At 32.7% G+C, this 26,236-nt stretch overlaps 1 protein-coding gene across 1 annotated transcript in view; it reads left to right on the top strand.

Moving 5' to 3' along the window:
• Positions 1 to 641: 641 nt before the first annotated feature.
• LOC111893424 (ATP-dependent DNA helicase PIF1) overlaps positions 642 to 26,236 on the top strand; it is an 82,219-nt gene continuing 56,624 nt past the window's right edge. The window contains exons 1-10 of the mRNA XM_023889482.1: positions 642 to 806; positions 907 to 1,031; positions 1,101 to 1,177; positions 1,307 to 1,400; positions 1,488 to 1,506; positions 1,684 to 1,783; positions 1,913 to 2,648; positions 2,767 to 2,843; positions 2,910 to 3,082; positions 3,176 to 3,450. Coding sequence (XP_023745250.1) covers positions 642 to 806; positions 907 to 1,031; positions 1,101 to 1,177; positions 1,307 to 1,400; positions 1,488 to 1,506; positions 1,684 to 1,783; positions 1,913 to 2,648; positions 2,767 to 2,843; positions 2,910 to 3,082; positions 3,176 to 3,450 — 1,841 coding nt within the window. The remainder of the gene's footprint in view (positions 807 to 906; positions 1,032 to 1,100; positions 1,178 to 1,306; positions 1,401 to 1,487; positions 1,507 to 1,683; positions 1,784 to 1,912; positions 2,649 to 2,766; positions 2,844 to 2,909; positions 3,083 to 3,175; positions 3,451 to 26,236) is intronic.

Raw genomic sequence — 26,236 nt, 5'->3', positions numbered from 1 at the left:
GCACAATCGATGATAATAATAAAAGGTTTGTGTTTCATTTCTATTGCAACTCATTTATATCTTTTAATCTTTTAATCATTAATTAACATGTCTATATTTCACTGTCTATATTTTCTGTCTTTCTTTATGAATTATCTATACTCAAGAAACTGATGTTTATGTTTTTGACTCATCATTTTAATTTTTCGGAAAAACAGTTTTACAAAGTTTGGGATTGTTTTGAATTGACAGAATATACACACTTTAATGTTTTGAACACAATTATGTACACTAATATTCTTACTAAAATATTCATATTTTAATACATTTTTTATGTAATGAATATTCATCTTTTACAAGTTTTTTCATAAGTTATTTATTTAAAAAAACTTTTCATAAGTACGATGCTTAAATATTCATCTGTTTTTTATTCTATTTTACTCAAATTCTCATATTTTGGTAAAGCTTTTATGTCTCCATACAATTTTTATATTTTTCTTCAATTTTACCATTTTGACATTTTTCGAATATAATGTGTTTATTGATTGATCTTTTGCTATATATGCATCTTTATGTCTTTGAAGAAGTGTACATATATACTATTAGGGATAATTTCACTAATACTCTTGTAGTTACCAATTATTTGGCATGTAACTTATAGAATGGATTCTGATATTTGTAGGGATATGTCTACAACAAATATCACTTTCATAGCTGACTTGGATGTAACAAGGGATGATTTGAGTATCAAGGTTCGTGTCATAAACCATTGGAAGCAGATGTCTTTCTACAACAAGAATGAAATATGGTCCATTGAATTAATCTTGGTCGATGAATAAGTATGTTATATATATCTTTACGTATGTGTTAAATATAAATATTTATGTTAGTTTAATGTTTAATGCTTATAATATATTGTGTTTTTAGGGGAGCAAAATACAAGCATCTGTCCCTAAAAAATTCCTCTATCGATTCAAGAAAAAATTAAAAGATAGGAAGTCATATTACATCACATCTCCAAGCTTTGCAGCTCTGGAGCCTAATACTTTTAGGTTAATTCCCCAAGATCAAAAACTCACGTTTGTGTAGGAAACCGTTGTTAAAGAATGTACCCAATTTAGCGGGCCTAAATTTGGTTTTTCTTTTGTTGATTTTCAATATGTGCTGTCAATGGTTCATCCTCAAAATTTGTCACTCGGTATGTTTATTTATTATATTTTTTACTTAATGAAATTTCAACTTTTCAAAATTTAATGTTTATATATGATATGATATGATGTTTCCATATTCTAAACACCACTTCATTCATATTTTTTTTATATTGTAGATGTTATTGGATTGGTTGTTGCTGTTGGGGAAATGGCAAGAGAAAGCACTGATAAGTCCAAACACAAGATTTACATCCATATCCAGAATGAAAAGTATGTTTTTCAATATATTTATATTGAATACTTAAATTTTTTGATGTTTATATATAATTAACTTACTAACTGTTGTTGCATTGTCAGTGGTTTGGAAATACGTTTGGTTTTGTGGGGTGATTATGCGTACCAGATGTAAGAGTATATACAAGACAATCCACACAATCTTCAAATCATTGTTATACTTCAGCTTGCACAAATTAATGTTTGGAGAGGTATACTCAATTTCTCAAAAAAATAAAATTTTATAATAATTTTTACATTATTTATACATTTTTTATAGACCAACAGTTTGTCTAAACCGAAGAGTGTGTGGGAAAACACATGGGAATATCTGCCAGATGGAATTCTTTATACTCAACAACAGAGATTAAAGTCTCCAGGTATTATATGTTTATTACATTATTATTAAATCTATACCATATAAAATTCAAATATATGGTCAATTAGATTTGACTTTCATTTATTATATTTTTTAATTGGTGGTAACTAATATAACATTATTCATACAGCTTTATCACTAAACGAAGATCAAATTAAAAACTTGACTTTGTTTGAGATAGAACAAATTTTACTCCGAAACAACACCAGTCTCAAGAACTATAGAAGGATGCCTTACCCTGATGCTGATTCAGTTTCATCTTCAAACAATCGTTTGATAACTGAGGAGCTCGATTATGACATACCAAATTTAAAGAATGAGTTTGATCGTCTTTTTGTTTCATTAACAGACGAGCAACGCAACATTTTCCTTGATATCATGACTACGGTTAAAGATAATAAGGGAGGTGTATTCTTTATTTATGGTTATGGTGGAACGGGTAAGACATTTCTTTGGAAGACAATTTCTGCAGCCATTAGATTCAAAGGTGAGATTGTTTTAAATGTAGCTTCAAGCGGGATCGCTTCATTATTATTGACTGGAGGCAGGACAGTACACTCTCGGTTTATAATACCCATTAATCTTAACGAGGATTCTTACTATAGAATAAATCCAGATAGTGATCTTGCAAATTTAGTAAGAAAAACCTCATTGATCATCTGGGATGAAGCACCTATGGTACACAAGCATGCATTTGAAGCTTTAGATCGAACTTTGAAGGATATATTACGACGTTTCAATCCTACGAACTCGAATACTCCATTTGGAGGGAAAGTGGTTGTTTTTGGAGGTGATTTCAGACAAATTATGCCTGTTGTTCCGGGTGACAGTAGACAAAACATTGTTAATGCTTCTTTAAGTTCTTCGTATTTATGGCAACAATGCAAAGTCCATAAATTAACAAAAAAATGAGGCTAACTGTTGGAAGCGATCCATCTGCTGTTGACAAAATAAGAGGTTTTTCAAACTGGCTTTTGGACATAGAGAAGGTAATCTTGGTGGTCTGAATGATGGTGAAGCAATTGTTGATATTCCACAAGATATTCTTATTAATGATCCATGTGATTCTATACGTTCATTAATCAAGTTTGTATATCCTTTAATTGTGGAAAACTTCAACATTGCAGGTTATTTTCAGGAAAGAGCAATACTTTCTCCCAAAAATGAAGTTGTCCAAGAAATAAATGATCGTTTGCTAAAATTGATTCCAGGAGAGGAAAAAGAATATTTAAGTTCAGATAGCCTCTGCCAATCCGAGTTTGTTCATAATAAAGTTGATTGTAATTTATATTCGCCTGATGTTTTAAATGGTCTTAAACTATCAGGTATGCCAAACCATAAGCTCATTTTTAAAGTCGGTGTTCCAGTTATGCTATTGTGAAACATTGATCAGAAAAATGGTTTATGCAATGGCACTAGACTACAAGTCAAATCTTTGGACAAACGTGTTATTGAGGCAGTCATCATATCTGGAAGTAATATTGGAAACAAAACTTTTATTCCAAGAATGTCTTTAACTCCTACTAAAGACAAGATCCCGTTTAAATTCCAAAGAAGACAATTTCCATTGGTTGTATGTTTTGCAATGACAATTAATAAAAGCCAAGGACAGTCTTTGTCGAAGGTTGGTCTGTTTCTCAAAGAACCCGTTTTTACACATGGCCAATTGTACGTTGCTTTATCCAGAGTTCAAAGTAGAGAGGGATTAAAATTGTTAATTCAAGATAAGAATGGTAGACTAACAAATAAAACATCAAATGTTATGTATAAAGAAGTTTTTAGATTTTTATAAATACTTTATACAATTTTATTTTATATATGAATTTTTGTTTCTATTTTATTTAATTTTTTATTCAATTACACAAAATTGATAATTTTCTAACATATCTACAAACACAAACTGCCGATTGGATATTCAAAACACTATACTTTCGTAATTTTAAAGAATCAATATATCATTATCAAATTACTTATAAAAAATATAATTTATTACGTATTAAAAATATTTATAATTCCTTAATTAATATATATATATTTTAAATATATTTAACTTTTATTTTCTCTTCCGTGGTGTCCACGGGTTATAACCTAGTTAATTCTAAAAATTAAGTATAATATATTAAAAGTTAAAGACATAACTTTAAAAGTAGAAGTAAAAATATTATTTTAATATTAAAATTTAGTTTATTATAATTACACTTTAGGTTTGATACTTATTTAACATTTTTAACCAACTTATGATCATTATTAGAAAGAAATTGAAAAGTCATGTGAGTTTCGAATGAATGTGGTGGAAGGAAAATGAATGAGAGTTTTAAATGAATGTGGTAAAAGGGAAAATGCTTCCTCTATAAGTATACTAGGTGAATATCGAATATCCGCGCGTTGCGCAGAATAAAATTAAAACTTTTGATTATCTTATGTCATTGAAAATATTTATATCATTTTTATTAACTATAAAATAATAACTATTGCATTTAGTTTATATAAAATTATAATTAATTTGAACAATAGATAAAATAACTTTTATTAAAATCAAATCATTTAGTGGTCTCTACTCATGTTTTACGTGCTTATAACATTAGTTATATTTGTCAGCTATTTTAATTTACTACTGTTATGATTTATTAATTTTAAAAAAAAATTGATGGTGTTTTAATTTCATCATGATAATTATTTAAATTATCAACAACTGTTTGTAATCTAACATAAGTTAATTTCTAAGTTTATATTATTTTTAACTATTATTATTATAAATTAATTTAAAAACAACTTAATTGAATTTTCGTTATTATAAAATATAGTTTTCAGACACCTTTTAGTTAATTCGATTCATCGATTACGATTCTTTTATATTTATTATATTAATGTTTTCCTTTTAAATATGTTCAAAATATTTGTATTGAACATTTTTAAACATTATTTAATATTTTACTTTAGGTTTAAATTTTACACTAAATTTTTAAGCTTCTTTGATATATTAATCTAGGATATTTATTTAACAATATATTAAAGTTATCAAATTAAGTATATCATATTGATAAGTCATAAAGTTTTCCATATATGATAATATTTACAACTAAAAAAATCTTTAAGTTAATAAATTAAATATATTAAATATAAATATGAAGAGTTGGGGTTTCAAATGAATGTGGTGAAAGAAAAAATGTTTCCTTTATAATATAGTATGATGAGTTTATTTAAAAAAAAGATTGAAGGTCAAAATATTTGAGAAGTATGAATTTATAAAATAAAATATATTATTAAAGTTGAAATGTTTTTTTTTCAATTAAATTTAATAAAATAATTTAGATAAATAAACAACAGCAATTAATGTGGTTAAATTTAGATAAATTTAATAATGGTGGTTTAGATTAGATTGAATGGAATGTTCTTCCCTTCAATTTGTTATAATGGTTCTTCTTTATAATTGTTTTGGTTTACTATTTTGTATTTTTCACTCCAAGATTGGAGTGGCTTTTCATATATATATATATATATATATATATATATATATATATATATAGGGTAAAGTGAATATACCTAACAACCTTATATAAGCTTAGGTACCTAACCACATCATACTACGTAATTTTGTATCATATTTGCATTGTAATCACCCAAAGTTCTTAAAATTCAACCTCATAACTCAATTGCTTCCAAAATCTTTGGACTTTCACCATTATCTTCCTTCAAATGACGTCTTTCTGTCGGAGACCCCCTGGTGGGCTTTATATACTACCGTTACAAATCAAATGGTGTAGGAGGAATATAATGGTGAATGTCTGAAAATCTTGGAAGTAAATCAAGTTAACGGTTGAAGTTTAAGAACCTTAGACGATTGCAATGGAAATATAATGCAAAACAATGTAGTATAATGTGGTTAGGTACCTAAGCTTATATAAGGTTGTTAGGTATATTCACTTTACCCATATATATATATATATATATATATATATATATATATATATATATATATATATATATATATATATATATATATATATATATATAATATCCTTTTTTTTGCCAGTTTAAGAAATAAGGGTTATTAATGAATTTGATATTCATTTATTATTATATTTATTATAATTATTGAATTTAAATATTATATAAAATTTAATAAAATGAAAAAAACCATAAAATGACATTTGAAAAAAATAATTCAAAATAACCACAAAATAATATGTGCCAAAATAAATAAGAATATGAAATGTGACAAGATGATTTATACAAATTAAAATAAGGTAGTTTATTTTCTAAATAATATATCACTATTGAAAGTTTATATAATGCAATTAAAGTATTGACAAATATATATCAATGAAAATATGATGTGATTTATTAACTTTAAAATAATAATTATTATTAGAGTAAATTACCGAATTGGTCTGTGTGGTTTGATCAAATTTGCAGTTTTGGTCCTTAAGTTTAAATTTTGATAGGTTACATCTCAGTTGTTTGTGAATATTGCACTGCAAGCCCTTGCTTCATATAAAAAGACCAAATTAAATTACTCATATAAGAAGTCTTTGCTATATATATATATATATATATATATATATATATATATATATATATATATATATATATATATATATATATATAACTATTTTTATTATCTTTATTTTAATAGAATTAATATAGATTATTTATAATTTTTTTTTATTTTTTTAAATCAATTGTCTAAATTATATAAAATCATATTATTATTATTATTATTATTATTATTATTATTATTATTATTATTATTATTATTATTATTTATTGCTTTATTTATTTATGTTTGTTTTGTGGTTTAAAAATCTTTTAATATTTGTGACGATTTATTTGAATATATTATTTAATATTGTTTCATGGGTTATTGTCACTGTAAACCAATGAACTTTCGGGTTTTGGTTTAAATGAGCCATTGTGATATTCTTTTTGCATTATAAAGGAACGAATTCATGTTTTCAAGTTTTAAAATGTCATTATCAAGAATGTGAAGGGGTCGTCTGATGAACCCCTACCTTTTCACCAGGTACCATTTGACAAGTCATTAAAATAAGGCCACCTCACTTACCACCTATCTGAATATTTAACACGTCACCAATGAACTTCTGATGAAATCGATGAATTTCTCTATGTTGTAACCTTTACGAATCAGATCTAGGTCAAGATACCTTACTAATAAAGTGAATCGACTCCAACGTTTCGTTAACCTTCCGTGATCGTGATCTTGAACGTCCTCAACCACATACTTGTAACTCCAGCGAAATTAGTGTCAAAATTTAACTTTTATAAAACAATAACTGGGATATACCAAGTGGTATATATTGTAATGAGGTTTCCAAAAATATAAAGAACACTAGAATCCGAGTTATAACGAAGAAGTTATGACCAATCGAAGATCTGCAGCAATACCGGTAAAACACTGTTAAACGTAAAATACGAAATCCCAATCAAATACTTTTTAGCCTTAGGTATCTAAATGAAAGTCATAGATATCATTAAACCGTGAACATACATAAGAAGAACGCCCAAATCTGACTTCGTATGAGGAAATTATGATTTTTCAAAGTTTCTGACCTAGCAGTAGACAGCTAAAAACTCGAAATAGAGATCGAGCGGTCTTTAGTCGACACAATCTAAACGAAAGTTAAAGACCCAACAATAGGAGTACAACAGTAAAAAGTCTGACGAAAATGGACACCGGATGAAGGAGTTACGGAATTTAAACAGACTTTTCCAGGCCCGACCTGTTAAAAATAATATAATAAAAATAAAGTCAAAATTAGCCAACAGAGTCCAAACGAGAGTTGTAGAGCCTTTTCTTAGCTACGTGAGGATATAAAGAACGTCGAAAACGGAGATCATATGCGAAATATATGATTTTCTGAAGTTCGGGACACGAATTTCGACGCTGTGTCAGAATTGTCAGTGTTCACGACGTGAACACTGTGTTCACGACGTAAACAGTCTGACTAATGCATTTCAGAGCCACTTGTCAGATGACGCATGCCATGACGAATTTGGGACAAACTCACGACGTGAACTTCGATTTTTAGCCTATTTATAGAAATTGAAGCCTTTCAAGTTTGGCTATTCATTCCTAACCTCTCTCCTACTTCTACTCTCTGTTATGCCCCTCTAAACCACCCCGAAGCCCCGGTAACACTCCTGGAACACGACGCAAGGCCCGGCGCCCCAAAGTTCCCGAGACACTGCTGCTCTCCATTTGAAGTACTGCCTGCGTGAAGCCCTGGGTTTTATACTCAAGCTCTGAAGGAAGTTCTATACTCCTGAGATCCCCGAGAATCCCGAGATTTCAACTCTCTCTAGTTGAAGTTCTTCTCAATTCTTCTCTCGACTACTTCAAAACAATCACTTCAATCAACTGAGTTCATACCCCTACAATCACACTTTAAATGCTTTTTAAATGCTTTTGAAACACTTTTAAGGGGGGGGGGTAATACAAGTAAATACACGGTTAAAATCGTGTGAAACACCAATCTTTTGCTAGACTTTCATACTGTTGTTTTAACTATCATATGAAGTTGTTATCATGCAAAACACCTCACAACACAACTTTACCCTCTAGGGGTACAATATGTTTTATAAATAGAAATGTGTTTTATTTATACGTTTACATACTACATCATATCAAGGGTAACCATCTTTGTTAAACCATTTTATGCATTCAAAGAACTTATGATTTATGCTTTGTCAAACATTGTGAAAGAGGATAAACATTGCATACAAAACTATCACTTTAATACAGACTTAGATGAGAATCCGTGAGACGATTATATCTTCAATGCTACCTTTTTGTTAAAAGGTAAAACTTAAAGTCCTGTCCATTATAACCAGAGTCTCCCGTGGGAGAGCGTGTCATATGTGTATAGATCTATACGGGAAGTCATGATCCCGTGTCCTGAGTGTTAGCTACAGTCCTTTGGGTGACAGTTTGTCATAAACGTTTTGACGTCTGAAGACCGTCGCCACAGACATATTATGTTTAGTATGGTTATAAAACTCACCGGATAGACAATTATTATGGTATTCTGATTTTATGAATGAGTAGCTATTAAAACTATTCTTCATCTAACAAGTGAGATCTTCTTATAGCTTTATTATATAAAACTATGTCTCAACTTTTAAGCATGTCAGATGTCAGTTGCTTGGAATTTTCGGTCTTGGACATTAGAGACTACTTGTTACTTTAGGAAAATAAGGGATTTTCCTGGTTCAACTATTTACAATTCACAACACGAACATACATATGCATTTCATACTTTTATAAGAAAATAAGGGATTTTCTGGAAAACATACACGAACTTTCGAATGGCATACATTTTCTCAAAACACTACTTATGAGCTCACCAACTTAAATGTTGACACTTTCTCTTTGAAATAACTTATATTCTCAGTAAATCGCTAAACCAGGTTAGCAACTGCTTTTGAAGACTTATGCTCAGGCGTCAGTTTAATATTTTGGATCACCATATTGTATTTGATTTCTTTTGCAAACATGTAACACATAAAATCATGTAAACTTTTCAAATATATTTATATTATGGTGGTGTGTACTTTCTTTACTATTCATTTGTTATGATAATTGACATGACGTCCTCCGCCCCCGAACGTTTCCGCCGTTCAGGTTTGGGGGTGTGACAATACTCTTCCTCACCACTTCATTGTTCACCGCCTTCCTCTGCCTCTCATCCAGTGTTGATCCAATCCTTATTCTATAATCTATAAAAATCTGTCACACCCCAAAACCAAGAACGACGGAAACATTGTGGGGCGGAGGACGTCATGTACAATATCACAACAATGAAAAGTAGTAAACAAGCAACAACATCATCCATTGCATTAATAATACATTTTTAATACAAATGTTCTGTCAAATTATAATAGACACTGAAGAATAAATCAAAATGAAAGATGCGTCTTGAACGAGCACCATCTTCCCTAAACCTTGCATTGGTACCTGTCTATGGTTGACCTGAGGATACAAGTTATTTTGAAAGAGAGTATCAGCTTTAAAGCTGGTGAGATCATAAGTATTTTAGTGTCTTAATCTGTATGCAAGTATTTGTATGTATATGAATTGTAAGTATTGAAAATGTATATGAACTGTAAGTATTGAAAATGTATATGAACTGTAAGTATTGAAAATGTATATGAACTGTAAGTATGAAAATGTTTTGTATGATCCTAGGAAGCCTTATGTTTCCTACTAATCGTATCCTTCCACCAAGGCATCTAGTGTCTGTGTGTGTGGCTCTTGTAAGAGTGTGTATTTTCCCAAATCTGACTATCATTAACCAAAAATATAGTTTCTACATTACCGTGCATCGTGTGAATGTTCACGAAGTGAATGTAATGGGAAAATGAAATAGTACTATGGTGTAGTGTCAGAACTACAACCGTACTAATTACCTTAAGTCTAGGGTAATTCTTATAAGTACTGTAGTATTTGTGATAAGTGACTACTTCTGTACTCCTATTTTGTTATTTGAGGGATAAGGCATAATGTGATGGCTAGATCCCAGGCTGGACGCTCCCCTGTCAAAGGGATTTTGGGACCTTTACACGACCCCTGCCTGTATGCAAGCCGTGAACATCCACATTACTATGATCATGTATACCCAATATAACTATCACAATGCATTGTGATTCACCGGTATAGTTAGATCCTGAACTTGTTCTATGCTATAGCACCTAGTGATGTCTGTCGTATCAACGTATATGTAACCGCACTCATGTAAACGTATATATGTAAACGTACTCATGTAAGCCTAATCATGTAAACATATCTTTGTAATATCATAGTAATGTACTGTAATGTTCTGCGTGTGCTAGCTGTAATGTGTGTTCTCTCTCTATCTAGAATGTATAGTAATGTACTGTGTGTACTAGCTGTAATGTATGTTCTCTCTATCTAGCAAGTATCGACTCATGAATGAACTGACTCATTGTGTGATATTGCGTTCTAGTAATAATTCTAGTATCTTCTTAAACTACCCATATGGTAGCTTACTAGTAATGTAACTGGTACGTATTAACATGGATGTATACCCTTGCTACCCAAGGGTATTAAATGAATTGGAAGAACCTTTATGACTATATATGTACACAGGATATATAACTAATATTTAAACGACCTTCGGACGGGTACCCGATATCCCACCAGACCACATCTCAAGCGCGAAAAGGAAATAGGGTGGGCAGGCCTTCCTAAGACTTTTAAATATTTCTTATATAACTATACATATGTAGACATGAAATTTATAATATAAAAGCATAAAATAAGTTTTGTAAAACCTTTGAACATAATTATTATCTAAGAAAATATCGACTTGATGTCAATCTATAAAACGGGTTGAAAGCATGAGTTTGATAAAACAGTTTAAGTATAAAGAAATGGTTGGAGGAAACACAATATTAAATGAGTTTGAAATGAAACATACAGTGTAAAATAAGGAGTTTTAAACATATAAAACGTTTATGAATATCATGTGAAGAAAACTGTTTGGTAAAACAGCTAATGAGTAGCAAATCATTTAAATGCTGCTTATTAATCACATGTGATTGATATAATAACTAGCATGATTCTACTTGTATCCACCCTATAAAACATTTAGAAACATTTAAATCATTGATTAATGGGTATGAACTCACCTGTTGCGGGTGGATCGGAAGGAAGTGTCGGATAAGTGCTTGGTGTCAAGTGAAGACATAGACACGCACAAAGATCCTAATTACATATGAGGACATATGTATATAAACAATTAGTCTTTAAACAACTAATAAACAAGTCAAGACACTCTAGGACATGACAAACACTTTGTATAAGTGTTATAAGTGCTAAGGAGTGCATATAAGTGTTGTAGAGAAAGGCTAGTGTGTTTGGGGTTCAAGGAACACTCCTAAAATGAGTTTACTCCCTAAAGACCAACACCCCTTGAGTTTACGGTCGTAAACTCTTGAGTTTATAGTCGTAAACTCCTAACCTTTTGACCATTTGTTGTTTTGAAGTCTTCTAAGCTATTCCAAACATTCCTACTTCATGTTTAAGCCTTAGGAAGTGTTGTGTGGCATCAAAACACTCCTAAATGGAGTTTACGGTCTAAGGACCATTTCTCCATGATTTTACTACCTTAAACTCATGAGTTTACTACCTTAAACCCATATGTTTGGTATTTGGGGGTTTTCAAGTCCTTAGCTCAATCATGACAATAGTCTAGGTTAGATTTAGACATAAGGAATAACCATGGGAATTTTATGGGACTTTTACACACCTTTTGGGGTGTTTACGGTTTTGGGAGATCCCCAAACCGTAAACACATAAAAATGTAAGTTTTTGGTGCTTTTTGTGTGATAAACTCATCAAGGATGAATCTAGACAAGTCCCTAAGGCATGGTGAAGCATCTAGGCACCCTAAGGCACCACTTTGCACTTAATCTTGGTGTTTATGGTTTTGGGACCTCCCAAAATCGTGAAAACCTTTATCATGGTGTTCTTGGGACTTTTCTTTGATGCTAATATGTATTACAAGCTTAATAAGACTCAAGGATGGAAGTACTTACTATAAGGAAGCTTGAATTGAGCTAAAAGTCCAAGAACACTTAGTGTGTGTTCTTGGTGTTTTTGGAAAACTAATCAAAACACAAAATTGGATGGATTAAAGGATGTACAATCACTAGATTAACTATTATACCAACTTGAAATGGATAGAACACTTACAAGTTTGAAGATCTTGAATTAAATCTTGGATGATACTTGAGAGTGTTTTTGAGTTTACTCTTTTGGTGATTGGGGAGTAAACATAAAATGACTAGTTTGGGGAGTAAACTCATGTTTAAGCATGATTTTACATATTTGGGAAGATTTTTTGGCCCAAACATAAAAGTTTGGCCGTGAACTTCTAAGACACATGGCGTTTGCGGCTTTGAAATTTCAAGACTCGAGACGGCACTTCTTTTTACCCGTTCGTTTAAAGAATAATATTAAAATAATCAAACGAACTTTAAATTTGCTAAAAATAAGTAATAATGTAATTGACCTATAAATCGAAGTGATTGAATTTTAGGGTTTGACCGAATGAAAATTTCGAGTTGTCAGATCATCCCCCTGTTAAAGGGAATTTCGTCCCGAAATTAGAATTTAGGTAAGGAAGTAGGTATGAATGATCGAGTCGTGAGGTGGAAACTTCCTAATCGATTGGTTCTCACGTACATAAGTGAATTCGGGTCCTCGGTTGGTATCCCAACGAACCTTCACTAACTGGCGACGGCGTTGCTTCGTCCGCTTGACCTCTCGGTTGAGGGTCACTACGGTTCTAAAATAAAGGCGAGGATCTCGTTAATCTCAATCTTGTCGGGTAGGACTTACGAGAGTGCTAACGGAAAGGTACGGGTTCAAGATCGAGACGCGAAGGGTAAAAAGTACGTTACTGAGTTCGTGGAGTAGGTTTAGTCTGTGAGATACATGACCGATTCTGGTAAGAATCTCGGAGGTCCTGACTATCTTGGATTTAGCTTTCCACGCTTTACGAAGCGCATTAAGACATTCCCAGGGTGAGTTTTCCTAAAGAACTTGGTCTCTCACTTGGAATCTCCAAGGTTTCTTTTTCTTGTTTATCTTCCCAGTCAAGGGCCACCCCCTGCTGGGTCAAAGTCGTAAAGGTTTCTCTGATTTGCGAGGAGTTCTGGATGAACTATGACAGTAGGTCTGTAAGACCTAGAATTTGGCGAATTTCTGTCGGCGTCTCTAGTGTCGACAAATTCTCAACGGTTTTGATAAATTGACAGAGTACTCAAGAATTTCGACATCACTAATAGTGTGTCTTAGGAAATTTTGACTCTTCAATTCCAAAACTCGTGTTCAAATATCCTTGCAAAAAGTATCTCCGAGGGTAATGTTTCCGCGGGTTCCTTCTTACTTCAAGGGTAGATAAGTAAGTCGTTACATGGAGAATGACGAACTGATCCAAGTAAGAAAGACGGACTCTATTCATTAAACTCATGAATGCTTCGGGCGTATTGGTCCTATCCGAGGGGTATCACTACGGACTCGAAGTGTCCGCATCGAGTTTAGAAGGTAGTCTTCTGGACATCCTTCCCTAACACTCAAACTGGTGATATTCGGATCTCAGGTCTATTTCTGAAAGTCATCCCTTCCTTGCGTTTGCTCAACCACTTCATCTATGCGGGTCAGAGGCAATGATTTCTAATGGGAAATCTTGACGGAGCCCTCGATACCTGAGGTACATATGATGCAATCCGTCGACCTCTGGAAGGATAAGACCGGAGTTCTCCAGGGTGAGAAGCCTAGTCTTCCAATTCTATTTATGTGTAGTTCGCTAAGTTGTCTGGGCTGTTCTTGTATCTCCGTAGGTGTTTAGACTATAAGGCAATCTGTTTACAGGAGTCATACTGGGTTCTAAGTTTGTTCACATGATGATGCGATACTCGTAGTCTTGGGCAGTTCTCCGTCCTGAAGTTCATATTTAGGATCCATACCTGGTTTCACAATCACAATCTCTCATATACGAGTCGTATATAATTAAGATTGAAAAGGTAGTCGAATAACTGATTCTTCTTTAAGCTCACATCCCATCAGGGAAAAAGAAGTTAAAGTGGAATCATCAATTCTAAACCTGTAGAACCTTGATTATATATTACCCTTATGTATACATTCCTCAGTGATAGATCAACCGTATGAATCATTGGATTGAACTTGACGTACTGCACGAGTGGTACTTCGGGGATTTCTTTGGAAAAGAAAAGAACTATGAGGTACTCCACGCATGAGTACTTCGGTGTTCTGAAATGACTGTTTCGCTAAAAAGACGTTTACTGATAAAGAGGTGTACGTATGAAGCTGTTTTTGTGAGGATCAAATTGAATCGAGTCGTATGATAATGTCGGAATCATACAGAAACTTAAAGACATTAGATTTGAACATAAGACGTTTACAGACAAAACACAACCGTGCAACCATCAACAGAGTTACAATACTTTAGACTTACTACAAGACCATTGCTGCGAATGAGGTATACTACAAAAGACAAGTATACGCAGCTCGAGCATCCCTATACCGACAGGATCCCACAAAAGATAAGACTCTAGTTGCACTAGTTTTAAACATGTTTTAAAACATACAAAATACTGACGATTGGGAGGGAACCTATACTATAGTAGGGTCCTTAACTGCCTCTTTCCATTCTGAGGTCAAACTCCTCCGGATTCGTCGTTGTCCTTCTCTAATGGACAGTCCCTCTTGAAGTGTCCCATGACGCCATATAGATGGCATATCTGAGAGGTTTGGACATTGATGGTTGAGGTAATGTGTTGGATCTGGGTCCTGCAGCAGCTGGTAGTATGTCCATTCTTGTTGCATTTAAAACAGTGTAACGGACGACAACTACCCAGATGATGAAAGCTACACTCATAGCATTTCGGTAGGTTTCCGGCATATTGCCTGGCTGGTGTAGGGAAAATTGGGACACCAGAAGGAATGGTAGTAGGAGGTACAGATGTCGTAGCTGTGAAGGTCGTTACCGGTGGTTGTTTCTTGTTCGCCCCTTGAAGCGATTTGTCCTTCTTTTTGGCCCAAAACTTCCGTTTGTTACTCTTGGTCTTGGAACTCGGGGTATCATGGTAGTTTGTTGCTCGTTGAGGTACTTGATTGTCACCTGGATTGGAATTGTTGTTAACAACTCCGCTAACATTCGCGTTGTTAGTGTGAAGGTGGGTCAGAATAGCCGACACGACAGCCAAGACTGCAACTTGAAAGGTAGCCGCATCAATCTGAAGGGTCGGTGCTTGGTTGATGGGTTGATCATTTTTCTTTGGCGACATTATTCTGTTTCACTGAAAGAAAATGAATTTGTGAGTGAGCATATTGGAACCTAGACGTAGTTCGACTGTTTATGTAAAGAATAGAAGTATGTTCTCGTGAGTTTGACCTACATCCCTATGATGCAATCCTAATATGGATTGGAAGTATTTTCGCGAAGGTTTGACCTACATCCTTATGATGCAGTCCTAGTACTGAGTGGGAGTAAGTTCGTGAAATGGTCTCAAGACGTTTGTCGTTCAAGCCAAGGTATCGATGGTTGGTGAATAACATGATCCAACCACTGAAAGAGACTTGGAAATGTCTTTGGAGTTAAATTACTATAGTCAAATGACTTGACTAAAGCATGTTTCAGATAGACTCTAATGAAAGTATGATAAGAGTACTTGAATAAAGAATGACATAGAAGTTAGCCGACTGCCAATATCTTTGATATTCATGACGTACAAGTTTGGGAAAAATGACCTTGTAAAAAGGTCTTACATCATATCCAGAGAAGATAGTCCTTGACAGCATAAAGACCTAACCAAAAGTACTTACGATACAAGATAATTTCCTAGAAAATGCCACATCGGGCATAGATAGAAGACAATTCCTTTTAACAAGGAAAATAAAGTAAAACATCTACTATTGGCGACGATCATCCCTCTGGTGAATTCTCAGTTCAGCCAGTTGACGTTCCACATCAAGTAGGTGTCTTTCGTACACCCTCTGGCGTACTCAGAGCTCTATGACTTCGGCTCGTGATTCAGCCAGTGCTTGCAGTAGGGTTTCATGGTTTCTCTCAGATCTCTCATGAGCATCTTCTAGACGAATGGTGTGGAGGGTATGCATTCTCGAATTGGTGACAACTTTTATGATTTGATGTAAGGCTGTCCTGCCTTGAATCTCATTTCGGGCCACTCTACGGACCAAGATTGGCAAGATTCTGTCTGCTGAGCCCCCATTGCTCAGGTCATAAAAACTTCGGTCACCATTACATGGCATGGGCTGATCTTGTCCTTGGCTCCATGTTTCCAAGCATTCTACTCACTCAGGCGTCGGGCCATGAAAAGTCGGACGAGGGTTAGGAATTGGAACGGGAGCTGCCTGGGGTAGGTTCTCAACCTCGGGTTCGGAGTTAGTACCGTCCGAAGGGTCTTCATCATGGTGATCATTCAAAGGGATAGGATGATCATTCTCTGGTTCTTCTCCAAACCAACCAGCAATGACTTCGTTCGGAAGATACTGGTTGTCATGGGGATGGAGTCTAGCCATGTTATCTACACGAGAATTGGGGTAAGAAAATAATTATTAGACGAACTATCTAAATAATTATTTAGAAAATCTTCATTAGTTACATCACTATTTGTGAAGTGCATACTAGTTATATGTAATCGAAACAGGATAGGCCTTCGAATAAGTGACCTTAACTCCAAATTCACACAGAATAGGGGTAAAGTAAAATTTTCACAGATTCTAAGTCTATAACATCCTAATTACATATATCCTTAGTGTATCCACTTAGCAACTATCAACTTAGTAATGAAGATCCCATTTTAGTTCTCAAGTATAAACTTCTGATAGTAACAACAAATAATCCTATAGTATTTTAAGTTTAATGTTATGTTCTACTGTTCTCATTGTGGTATTGTTGGTAAGATTTTAGACTTATTGCAACCACACAACTACACTTAGGCACAAGCTAGTCAACCCTCAGATAATATAGTTGGTAAGGCTATATCTTCCCAGTTTTGACCATATGTCTCTAAGTCCACCTGTGTTGCCCAACAATCGTAATTCTTTTGTACTGTCCTAGTGACACTGATTTTAGTATGAATGCAGGCACGTATACTTAATTAAATATTTTACTATTTAAAGTATAAAATCTTGGTCAGAGTATTTTTAATCCGCATGTATTTATAGTTAGTATATCTTTTATGGGTTGATATACTTAATTCACTATAAATAATGCTCTGATACCAATCTGTCACACCCCAAAACCAAGAACGGCGGAAACGTTCTGGGGCGAAGGACGTCATGTACAGTATCTCAACAATGAAAAGTAGTAAACAAGCAACAACATCATCCATTACATTAATAATATATTTTTAATACAAGTGTTCTGTCAAATTATAATAGACACTAAAGAATAAATCAAAATGAAAGATACGTCTTGAACGAGCACCATCTTCCCTGAACCTTGCATTGGTACCTGTCTATGGTTGACCTGAGGATACAAGTTATTTTGAAAGAGAGTATCAGCTTTAAAGCTGGTAGATCATAAGTATTTTAGTGTCTTAATTTGTATGCAAGTATTTGTATGTATATGAATTGTAAGTATTGAAAATGTATATGAACTGTAAGTATTGAAAATGTATATGAACTGTAAGTATGAAAATGTTTTGTATGATCCTAGGAAGCCTTATGTTTCCTACTAATCGTATCCTTCCACCAAGGCATCTAGTGTCTGTGTGTGTGGCTCTTGTAAGAGTGTGTATTTTCCCAAATCTGACTATCATTAACCAAAAATATAGTTTCTACATTACCGTGCATCGTGTGAATGTTCACGAAGTGAATGTAATGGGAAAATGAAATAGTACTATGGTGTAGTGTCAGAACTACAACCGTACTAATTACCTTAAGTCTAGGGTAATTCTTATAAGTACTGTAGTATTTGTGATAAGTGACTACTTCTGTACTCCTATTTTGTTATTTGAGGGATAAGGCATAATGTGATGGCTAGATCCCAGGCTGGACGCTCCCCTGTCAAAGGGATTTTGGGACCTTTACACGACCCCTGCCTGTATGCAAGCCGTGAACATCCACATTACTATGATCATGTATACCCAATATAACTATCACAATGCATTGTGATTCACCGGTATAGTTAGATCCTGAACTTGTTCTATGCTATAGCACCTAGTGATGTCTGTCGTATCAACGTATATGTAACCGCACTCATGTAAACGTATATATGTAAACGTACTCATGTAAGCCTAATCATGTAAACATATCTTTGTAATATTATAGTAATGTATTGTAATGTTCTGCGTGTGCTAGCTGTAATGTGTGTTCTCTCTCTATCTAGAATGTATAGTAATGTACTGTGTGTACTAGCTGTAATGTATGTTCTCTCTATCTAGCAAGTATCGACTCATGAATGAACTGACTCATTGTGTGATATTGCGTTCTAGTAATAATTCTAGTATCTTCTTAAACTACCCATATGGTAGCTTACTAGTAATGTAACTGGTACGTATTAACATGGATGTATACCCTTGCTACCCAAGGGTATTAAATGAATTGGAAGAACCTTTATGACTATATATGTACACAGGATATATAACTAATATTTAAACGACCTTCGGACGGGTACCCGATATCCCACCAGACCACATCTCAAGCGCGAAAAGGAAATAGGGTGGGCAGGCCTTCCTAAGACTTTTAAATATTTCTTATATAACTATACATATGTAGACATGAAATTTATAATATAAAAGCATAAAATAAGTTTTGTAAAACCTTTGAACATAATTATTATCTAAGAAAATATCGACTTGATGTCAATCTATAAAACGGGTTGAAAGCATGAGTTTGATAAAACAGTTTAAGTATAAAGAAATGGTTGGAGGAAACACAATATTAAATGAGTTTGAAATGAAACATACAGTGTAAAATAAGGAGTTTTAAACATATAAAACGTTTATGAATATCATGTGAAGAAAACTGTTTGGTAAAACAGCTAATGAGTAGCAAATCATTTAAATGCTGCTTATTAATCACATGTGATTGATATAATAACTAGCATGATTCTACTTGTATCCACCCTATAAAACATTTAGAAACATTTAAATCATTGATTAATGGGTATGAACTCACCTGTTGCGGGTGGATCGGAAGGAAGTGTCGGATAAGTGCTTGGTGTCAAGTGAAGACATAGACACGCACAAAGATCCTAATTACATATGAGGACATATGTATATAAACAATTAGTCTTTAAACAACTAATAAACAAGTCAAGACACTCTAGGACATGACAAACACTTTGTATAAGTGTTATAAGTGCTAAGGAGTGCATATAAGTGTTGTAGAGAAAGGCTAGTGTGTTTGGGGTTCAAGGAACACTCCTAAAATGAGTTTACTCCCTAAAGACCAACACCCCTTGAGTTTACGGTCGTAAACTCTTGAGTTTATAGTCGTAAACTCCTAACCTTTTGACCATTTGTTGTTTTGAAGTCTTCTAAGCTATTCCAAACATTCCTACTTCATGTTTAAGCCTTAGGAAGTGTTGTGTGGTATCAAAACACTCCTAAATGGAGTCTACGGTCTAAGGACCATTTCTCCATGAGTTTACTACCTTAAACTCATGAGTTTACTACCTTAAACCCATAAGTTTGGTATTTGGGGGTTTTCAAGTCCTTAGCTCAATCATGGCAATAGTCTAGGTTAGATTTAGACATAAGGAATAACCATGGGACTTTTATGGGAATTTTACACACCTTTTGGGGTGTTTACAGTTTTGGGAGATCCCTAAACCGTAAACACATAAAAATGTAAGGTTTTGGTGCTTTTTGTGTGATAAACTCATCAAGGATGAATCTAGACAAGTCCCTAAGACATGGTGAAGCATCTAGGCACCCTAAGGCACCACTTTGCACTTAATCTTGGTGTTTACGGTTTTGGGACCTCCTAAAACCGTGAACACCTTTATCTTGGTGTTCTTGGGACTTTTCTTTGATGCTTATATGTATTACAAGCTTAATAAGACTCAAGGATGGAAGTACTTACTATAAGGAAGCTTGAATTGAGCTAAAAGTCCAAGAACACTTAGTGTGTGTTCTTGGTGTTTTTGGAAAACTAATCAAACCACAAAAATGGATGGATTAAAGGATGTACAATCACTAGATTACCAACTTCAAATGGCTAGAACACTTACAAGTTTGAAGATCTTGAATTAAATCTTGGATGATACTTGAGAGTGTTTTTGAGTTTACTCTTTTGGTGATTAGGGGGTAAACATAAAATGACTAGTTTGGGGAGTAAACTCATGTTTAAGCATGAGTTTACATTTTTGGGAAGATTTTTCGGCCCAAACATAAAAGTTTGGCCGTGAACTTCTAAGACACAAGGCGTTTGCGGCTTTGAAATTTCAAGACTCGAGACGACACTTCTTTTCACCCGTTCGTTTAAAGAATAATATTAAAATAATCAAACGAACTTTAAATTTGCTAAAAATAAGTAATAATGTAATTGACCTATAAATCGAAGTGATTGACTTTTAGGGTTTGACCGAATGAAAATTTCGAGTTGTCACAAAATCAACCAAAACCAATTATCAATCGTCGACATAAAGTAGATCATCTAATCTCCTTGTCTTATTTTTGTAATCTTAGCTTGTGCTCTATTAAGCACCCAAGGTGGTTTCAGGTATGGAATGAAGTAATCCAACTTCAGGCAGCCAAACGTTTGTTGGAATTAAGACAAAACTCCAAATGCTTGTAAATTTTGAGAGGCAACCACAACATTAGGATGTGAAACAGCAGCTCTCTTGGTACCAAGAATGGAGAACTTTGGGATTTTGTTGCAGAAACGAGTCTCGATAAAAATATATTTGTGTTTCTTGAACATTCAAGACACTGGTAAACTTCTAGTAAAATCCCCTCGCCCATTGAAGGATGAAAAACAAAAATAGTTCAGACGTTCGTCTTTCCTTTTCATCCCACCAGATTTTTTCAACTTTAGAGATCAGGGTCTTCTACGTCTTCCACCAGGTTTTTTCAACTCTAGAGATCAGTGTATGGATTATTTTTTGTTTATCTTCTCGTATCTAGGAATGATTTCATATGGATTCAATTTGTAATGGTGGGGGTTTGATTTAGGTTTAATTTCATCTGGGATACCTTTATCCTCTAGCCACAAACACACGATCTTTATCCCCTGATCTCTCCCAATGTTGATCTGATTTGGGCGGTGGGGAAGGGTCAGCTAGTGACTGGAGTGGAGGGAAGGGGCTTCATCGGATGTTAGTTGAAGTAAAGGTGAAGCAGAGCAACGACAAAAAGGAAGGTTCGTCGTTGACGGTAACCAAAGCAACGATATATAGGGTTTGGTAAACAGGGTGGTCATAGGTTTTAAACATGTAATGGTTTTTTTCTAAAGTAATGGTGAGGTTTGATTTGAGTTTAATTTTATCTGGGATACCTTCGTCTTCATTTTCATACCCAACATAAAAATACTGATTTCATCTATTTTAGAAAGAAAACCAGTTAGGGTGGATGAAGGGAGTGAGATGATCTGAAGAGGAAAGAACGGAAGAAGGTGGTGGGGACCAATATTTGTTGACTAAGACAGATAGATGTATATAATTACAAATCAACATATTATTTCTTACATGACACTCTTCTTGGCAGCTGTAACCTATTATTAGAGGTAGCCTGGCCAAACTAGCCAGTAAAAGTTAAATTCGTTCCCTTATAATGCAAAAAAATATCATAAGAGACCATTTAAACCAAAACCGAAACCAGAGCTTTATAAAGGGAGAAATAGAAAAGTGGAAGACTACCTAAAACTAATTTGACGAAAGTTAGCCGACCTCTAGAATTAGGTATTTAAACATAGATGTATACCCAATTGAAATGACTAAGTTTCAAGTAAAAAAACATCATTTTTATCTTCTTACTCTTTCATATTCCTAAAAACCATGTAATCTAAATCAAATTTTAGTTAAAAATATCAAGCGGGCATATATATATATATATATATATATATATATATATATATATATATATATATATATATATATATATATATATATAATTTGAGAGGGCCGAAAATATAATATGTATAAAAATCGGTGAGCAGGGGGCATCGCCAAAATTTTATACTTTTTTGTCTAATATGTATAAAATGAAAGTATAGGGGACTATTTGTAACAAAAAAAATCAGGGGGATATATATATATATATATATATATATGCGATGAAAAGATTGCTTAGATTCTCTAAGAATCGTGGATTCACTATCAAATTAAAGTATTTCGATGGTACAGATCGAACACTCAGCTAAATAAAATTTAAAGATTTTGAATTCAAAGAATATTGGAGGAAATATCCTTTATGTGTACAAAAAAGGTATATAGTTTTCTGTCTGAAATCTGTCACAAAACAGTTTCAAATTGTCACCAAACCGTCTCATGGATCCCACACCCAGGGAAACTGCCCCCGAAACCCCGTTCGTTTAAGGGCTTCGTCCCTAAATGACAACGTACTTTAAATCTTGAAAACTTAAACTAGTGTGCACTTTGCGCCACCCTAACTTGTTCAATATTTATTAAGATCATTTTTTGTCAAAAAATTTAATCATATTATACTTAAATAATATTGATGATAATAAATCTCCATATATATATATATATATATATATATATATATATATATATATATATATATATATATATATATATATATATATATAAGTAACTATTAGGTCTTTTGAAATTAAAATCAAAAAATTAATTTTATTAGTTTTATTCATGTGACAATTTCTTGTGCGTATGTGTTCTACATTTGCCACTGTTTTTCTTTCTTTCTTTCTTTATTTCTTTTCCCATTTTTGCTGTTAATACATGTAATAACATGTTTCCACGTTAAAATAATTGCAATTTTTCAAAAAACAAAACATTAAGTCTACAATTCTTTTATGTTTTTACCTAAGTATATTTTTTTTATCTTAACATATGAATTGACATAGAAAAAATGTATATATACATGATTTTTTTGTAAACTAAACGAAATATAAATACATTTTTTCAATATATATATATATATATATATATATATATATATATATATATATATTACGTTTATTAGTTTTTTTGGAATTGTTAGTATACTTGGTAGAAGTATGTATACATATTTTAACGTATCTAGAAATATATTAATAAAAAACGTATTTATAGGAAAAAAATTATAATAATACTTCCAATATATATATAATACGTATTTACTTCAAAAAATAACGTTATATTTAAAAAATCATAAAAACATATATTTATGTTTCTAAAAATACATATTTATATTTTTCTAAAAACATAAAAAAAAATATTTATATTTCAACAAATATATATATATATATATATATATATATATATATATATATATATATATATATATATATATATATAATTCTATAAAAGTATATAACTACATATTTATACTTATAAAAAATATAATTATACATCTAAAAAACATAAAAAACACATGTTTATGCTTCTACAAATACACATTTATATGACTATAGATGTATAAATATTTTTTTTTTTATGTTTTTGAAAGTATAACTATATTTTTTTGTATTTACACACTCTTGATTTATATACTTATTGATATGTTAAAATACGTATCTATAAATCTAAAAAATATATTAATAATTCTAAAAAAATATTATATTTCTAAAATTGAAAAAATACATATTTATAATTAAAAAACATATATAATTATATATATATATATATATATATATATATATATATATATATATATATATATATATATATATATATATATATATTAAAAAGATCGTGTTTAAATAAGTTTTGTCAACATGAATACGTATAAAAAAAAAAAAAAAACATGTTTAAGATAAAAACATAAAAGATTTATAAACTTAATGGTTTTTAAATTTTGATTTTTATAGTAACCTGATTAAATTAAAGGTAACAAGCGAAAAATAAAATAAAAACTTAACGAACTTTGGACGTACATGAACAAAAATCATCACAAGGATAGGACCGAAATTTTTTATGAAACTTGAGGACTTTCATTGTGAAAAACTTTTATTGTTAACTTTTATGACGGTTAACTTGTTATGATGGTTAACTGATTTATGTTAACATGTTTTAAGATAATATCATGGAAATGGTTAATTAATACGTACTTAATTATTTTTAGAAAAAAAAAAAGATTATTATAAATATATGCTTTTTATTATTTTTTGGTTAACTGATTTATATTAACATGTTTTAAGATAATATCATGGAAATGGTTAATTAATACATACTTAATTATTTTTAGAAAAAAAAGATTATTAAAAATTTATGCTTTTTATTCATTTTTTGTTTGAAATTTTGATTTATCTTTTACATTCGATTTATTATGTTTGATTGACTTGAATAACATATTTAATTTAATTTTAAAAATAACTTATTAGACCATTTATTATTTATTATTTAAAAAAGGGACCTAAAGTTCATACATTATAAGAAAAACTACAACTCATCCTAGATCAAAAATATATAATGTCCAAGGGAATTTGGATAGTCATAAAGTTGCACACATTATCTCTTCTAACCATTCAAACTCCATATATTAGGCAATCATGACACTAAACCTAGATCTAAGAAGAGAACCTCAAAAAGGTGGAAGCTTGAGGGCTTACAGTGCGTCCGGAAGATGCACACAAGGATAGAGATGGATTGTTGGATCTAGTCACAAAAATACTTTCTTTTTCCTTTAAGAACACCACAACATGCAAAAATGAGCTCCAAAAGCTTCAAGGAGGCTAGGGTTTTCTCAAGGGAACGATTAGCAAGTGATGGAGGCTGAGGGTGGAGGAAACCCTAGCTATTACTTCCTTTAAATAGGGGCCTAAGCTCGAATAATAAGGGTTTGCCCATGCCCAGATGCCACATCGTGACCAATATAGTGTCACGTCGTGACATCTAAATAAGATACGTGTAATGGTCGGAATGCAAGTATTTACCCTTGGAATAAAATTTCTTTTGTGTGGAGGGTCTCTATGTACATTGGGCGTACATATGCGTACACTTAGTCTACTAGGGAGGAATGGACGCGGGTATGCACCACGTATGCGGGGCGTACCAAGCAGTACGCGGGGCATACGTCGCTTCAGACCAAAACCCTAATTTTAGGGCAAGGGCTCTATTTAAACACTCTTATGTTATTTGGACCTTACCCTAAACAACCTCCATTGCCTCTTATTGTCCTAAACCCTCGTTTTGAAAAAGAGTGTGATCCTTGAGCTTAAAAGTGTTTTTGGTGGCCATTTGAGTGGGTTTGCAAGAAGGAGAGGATAGTGGTCAAGTATTGAACGTGAGTGAGCTTATAGATGTTGAATCTACTTAATCTTGGGGAGCTCTTGGAGGTAAGAAGTCCAGGCCTTGCTTATTCCTTTCGTTAGAATGAGTTAGGGCTAGTTATGAGTTCATTTTTGCTCCATGGGTCCTCTTTTGCGTGTTTGAGCAACTCTAGGGGTTAAGGATGTTAGATCTAGGTCCCTTTGTCTGGTTAAAAGCATAAAAATGCTAACTTGATGGTTGTTATGGCGCCATGCATGAGTTTAATATCTTAAATAGAGTCTTAATGGATAAAATGAAGTATTAGGTTCCCACATGGCATGCAAAGCCATACAGTTTTCAACTTTATGCCCTAGGACCTCTAATATGACCCAAATATGGAGTTGGACGAAAAGACTACATGAATTAAGCACATAATCGTCATTTGTGCTAAACTAGCTTGTACGTTGGGCATAATGATTTATACGTTGCACGTACAACCAAAGGATCCAGTGTACTAAGCTTACTGATGAGGTATGTTGGGCGTA

This window comes from Lactuca sativa, chromosome 2, assembly GCF_002870075.4.
Source record: "Lactuca sativa cultivar Salinas chromosome 2, Lsat_Salinas_v11, whole genome shotgun sequence".
Lineage (NCBI taxonomy): Eukaryota > Viridiplantae > Streptophyta > Magnoliopsida > Asterales > Asteraceae > Lactuca > Lactuca sativa.
This window is presented reverse-complemented; position numbering and strand designations above follow the sequence as displayed.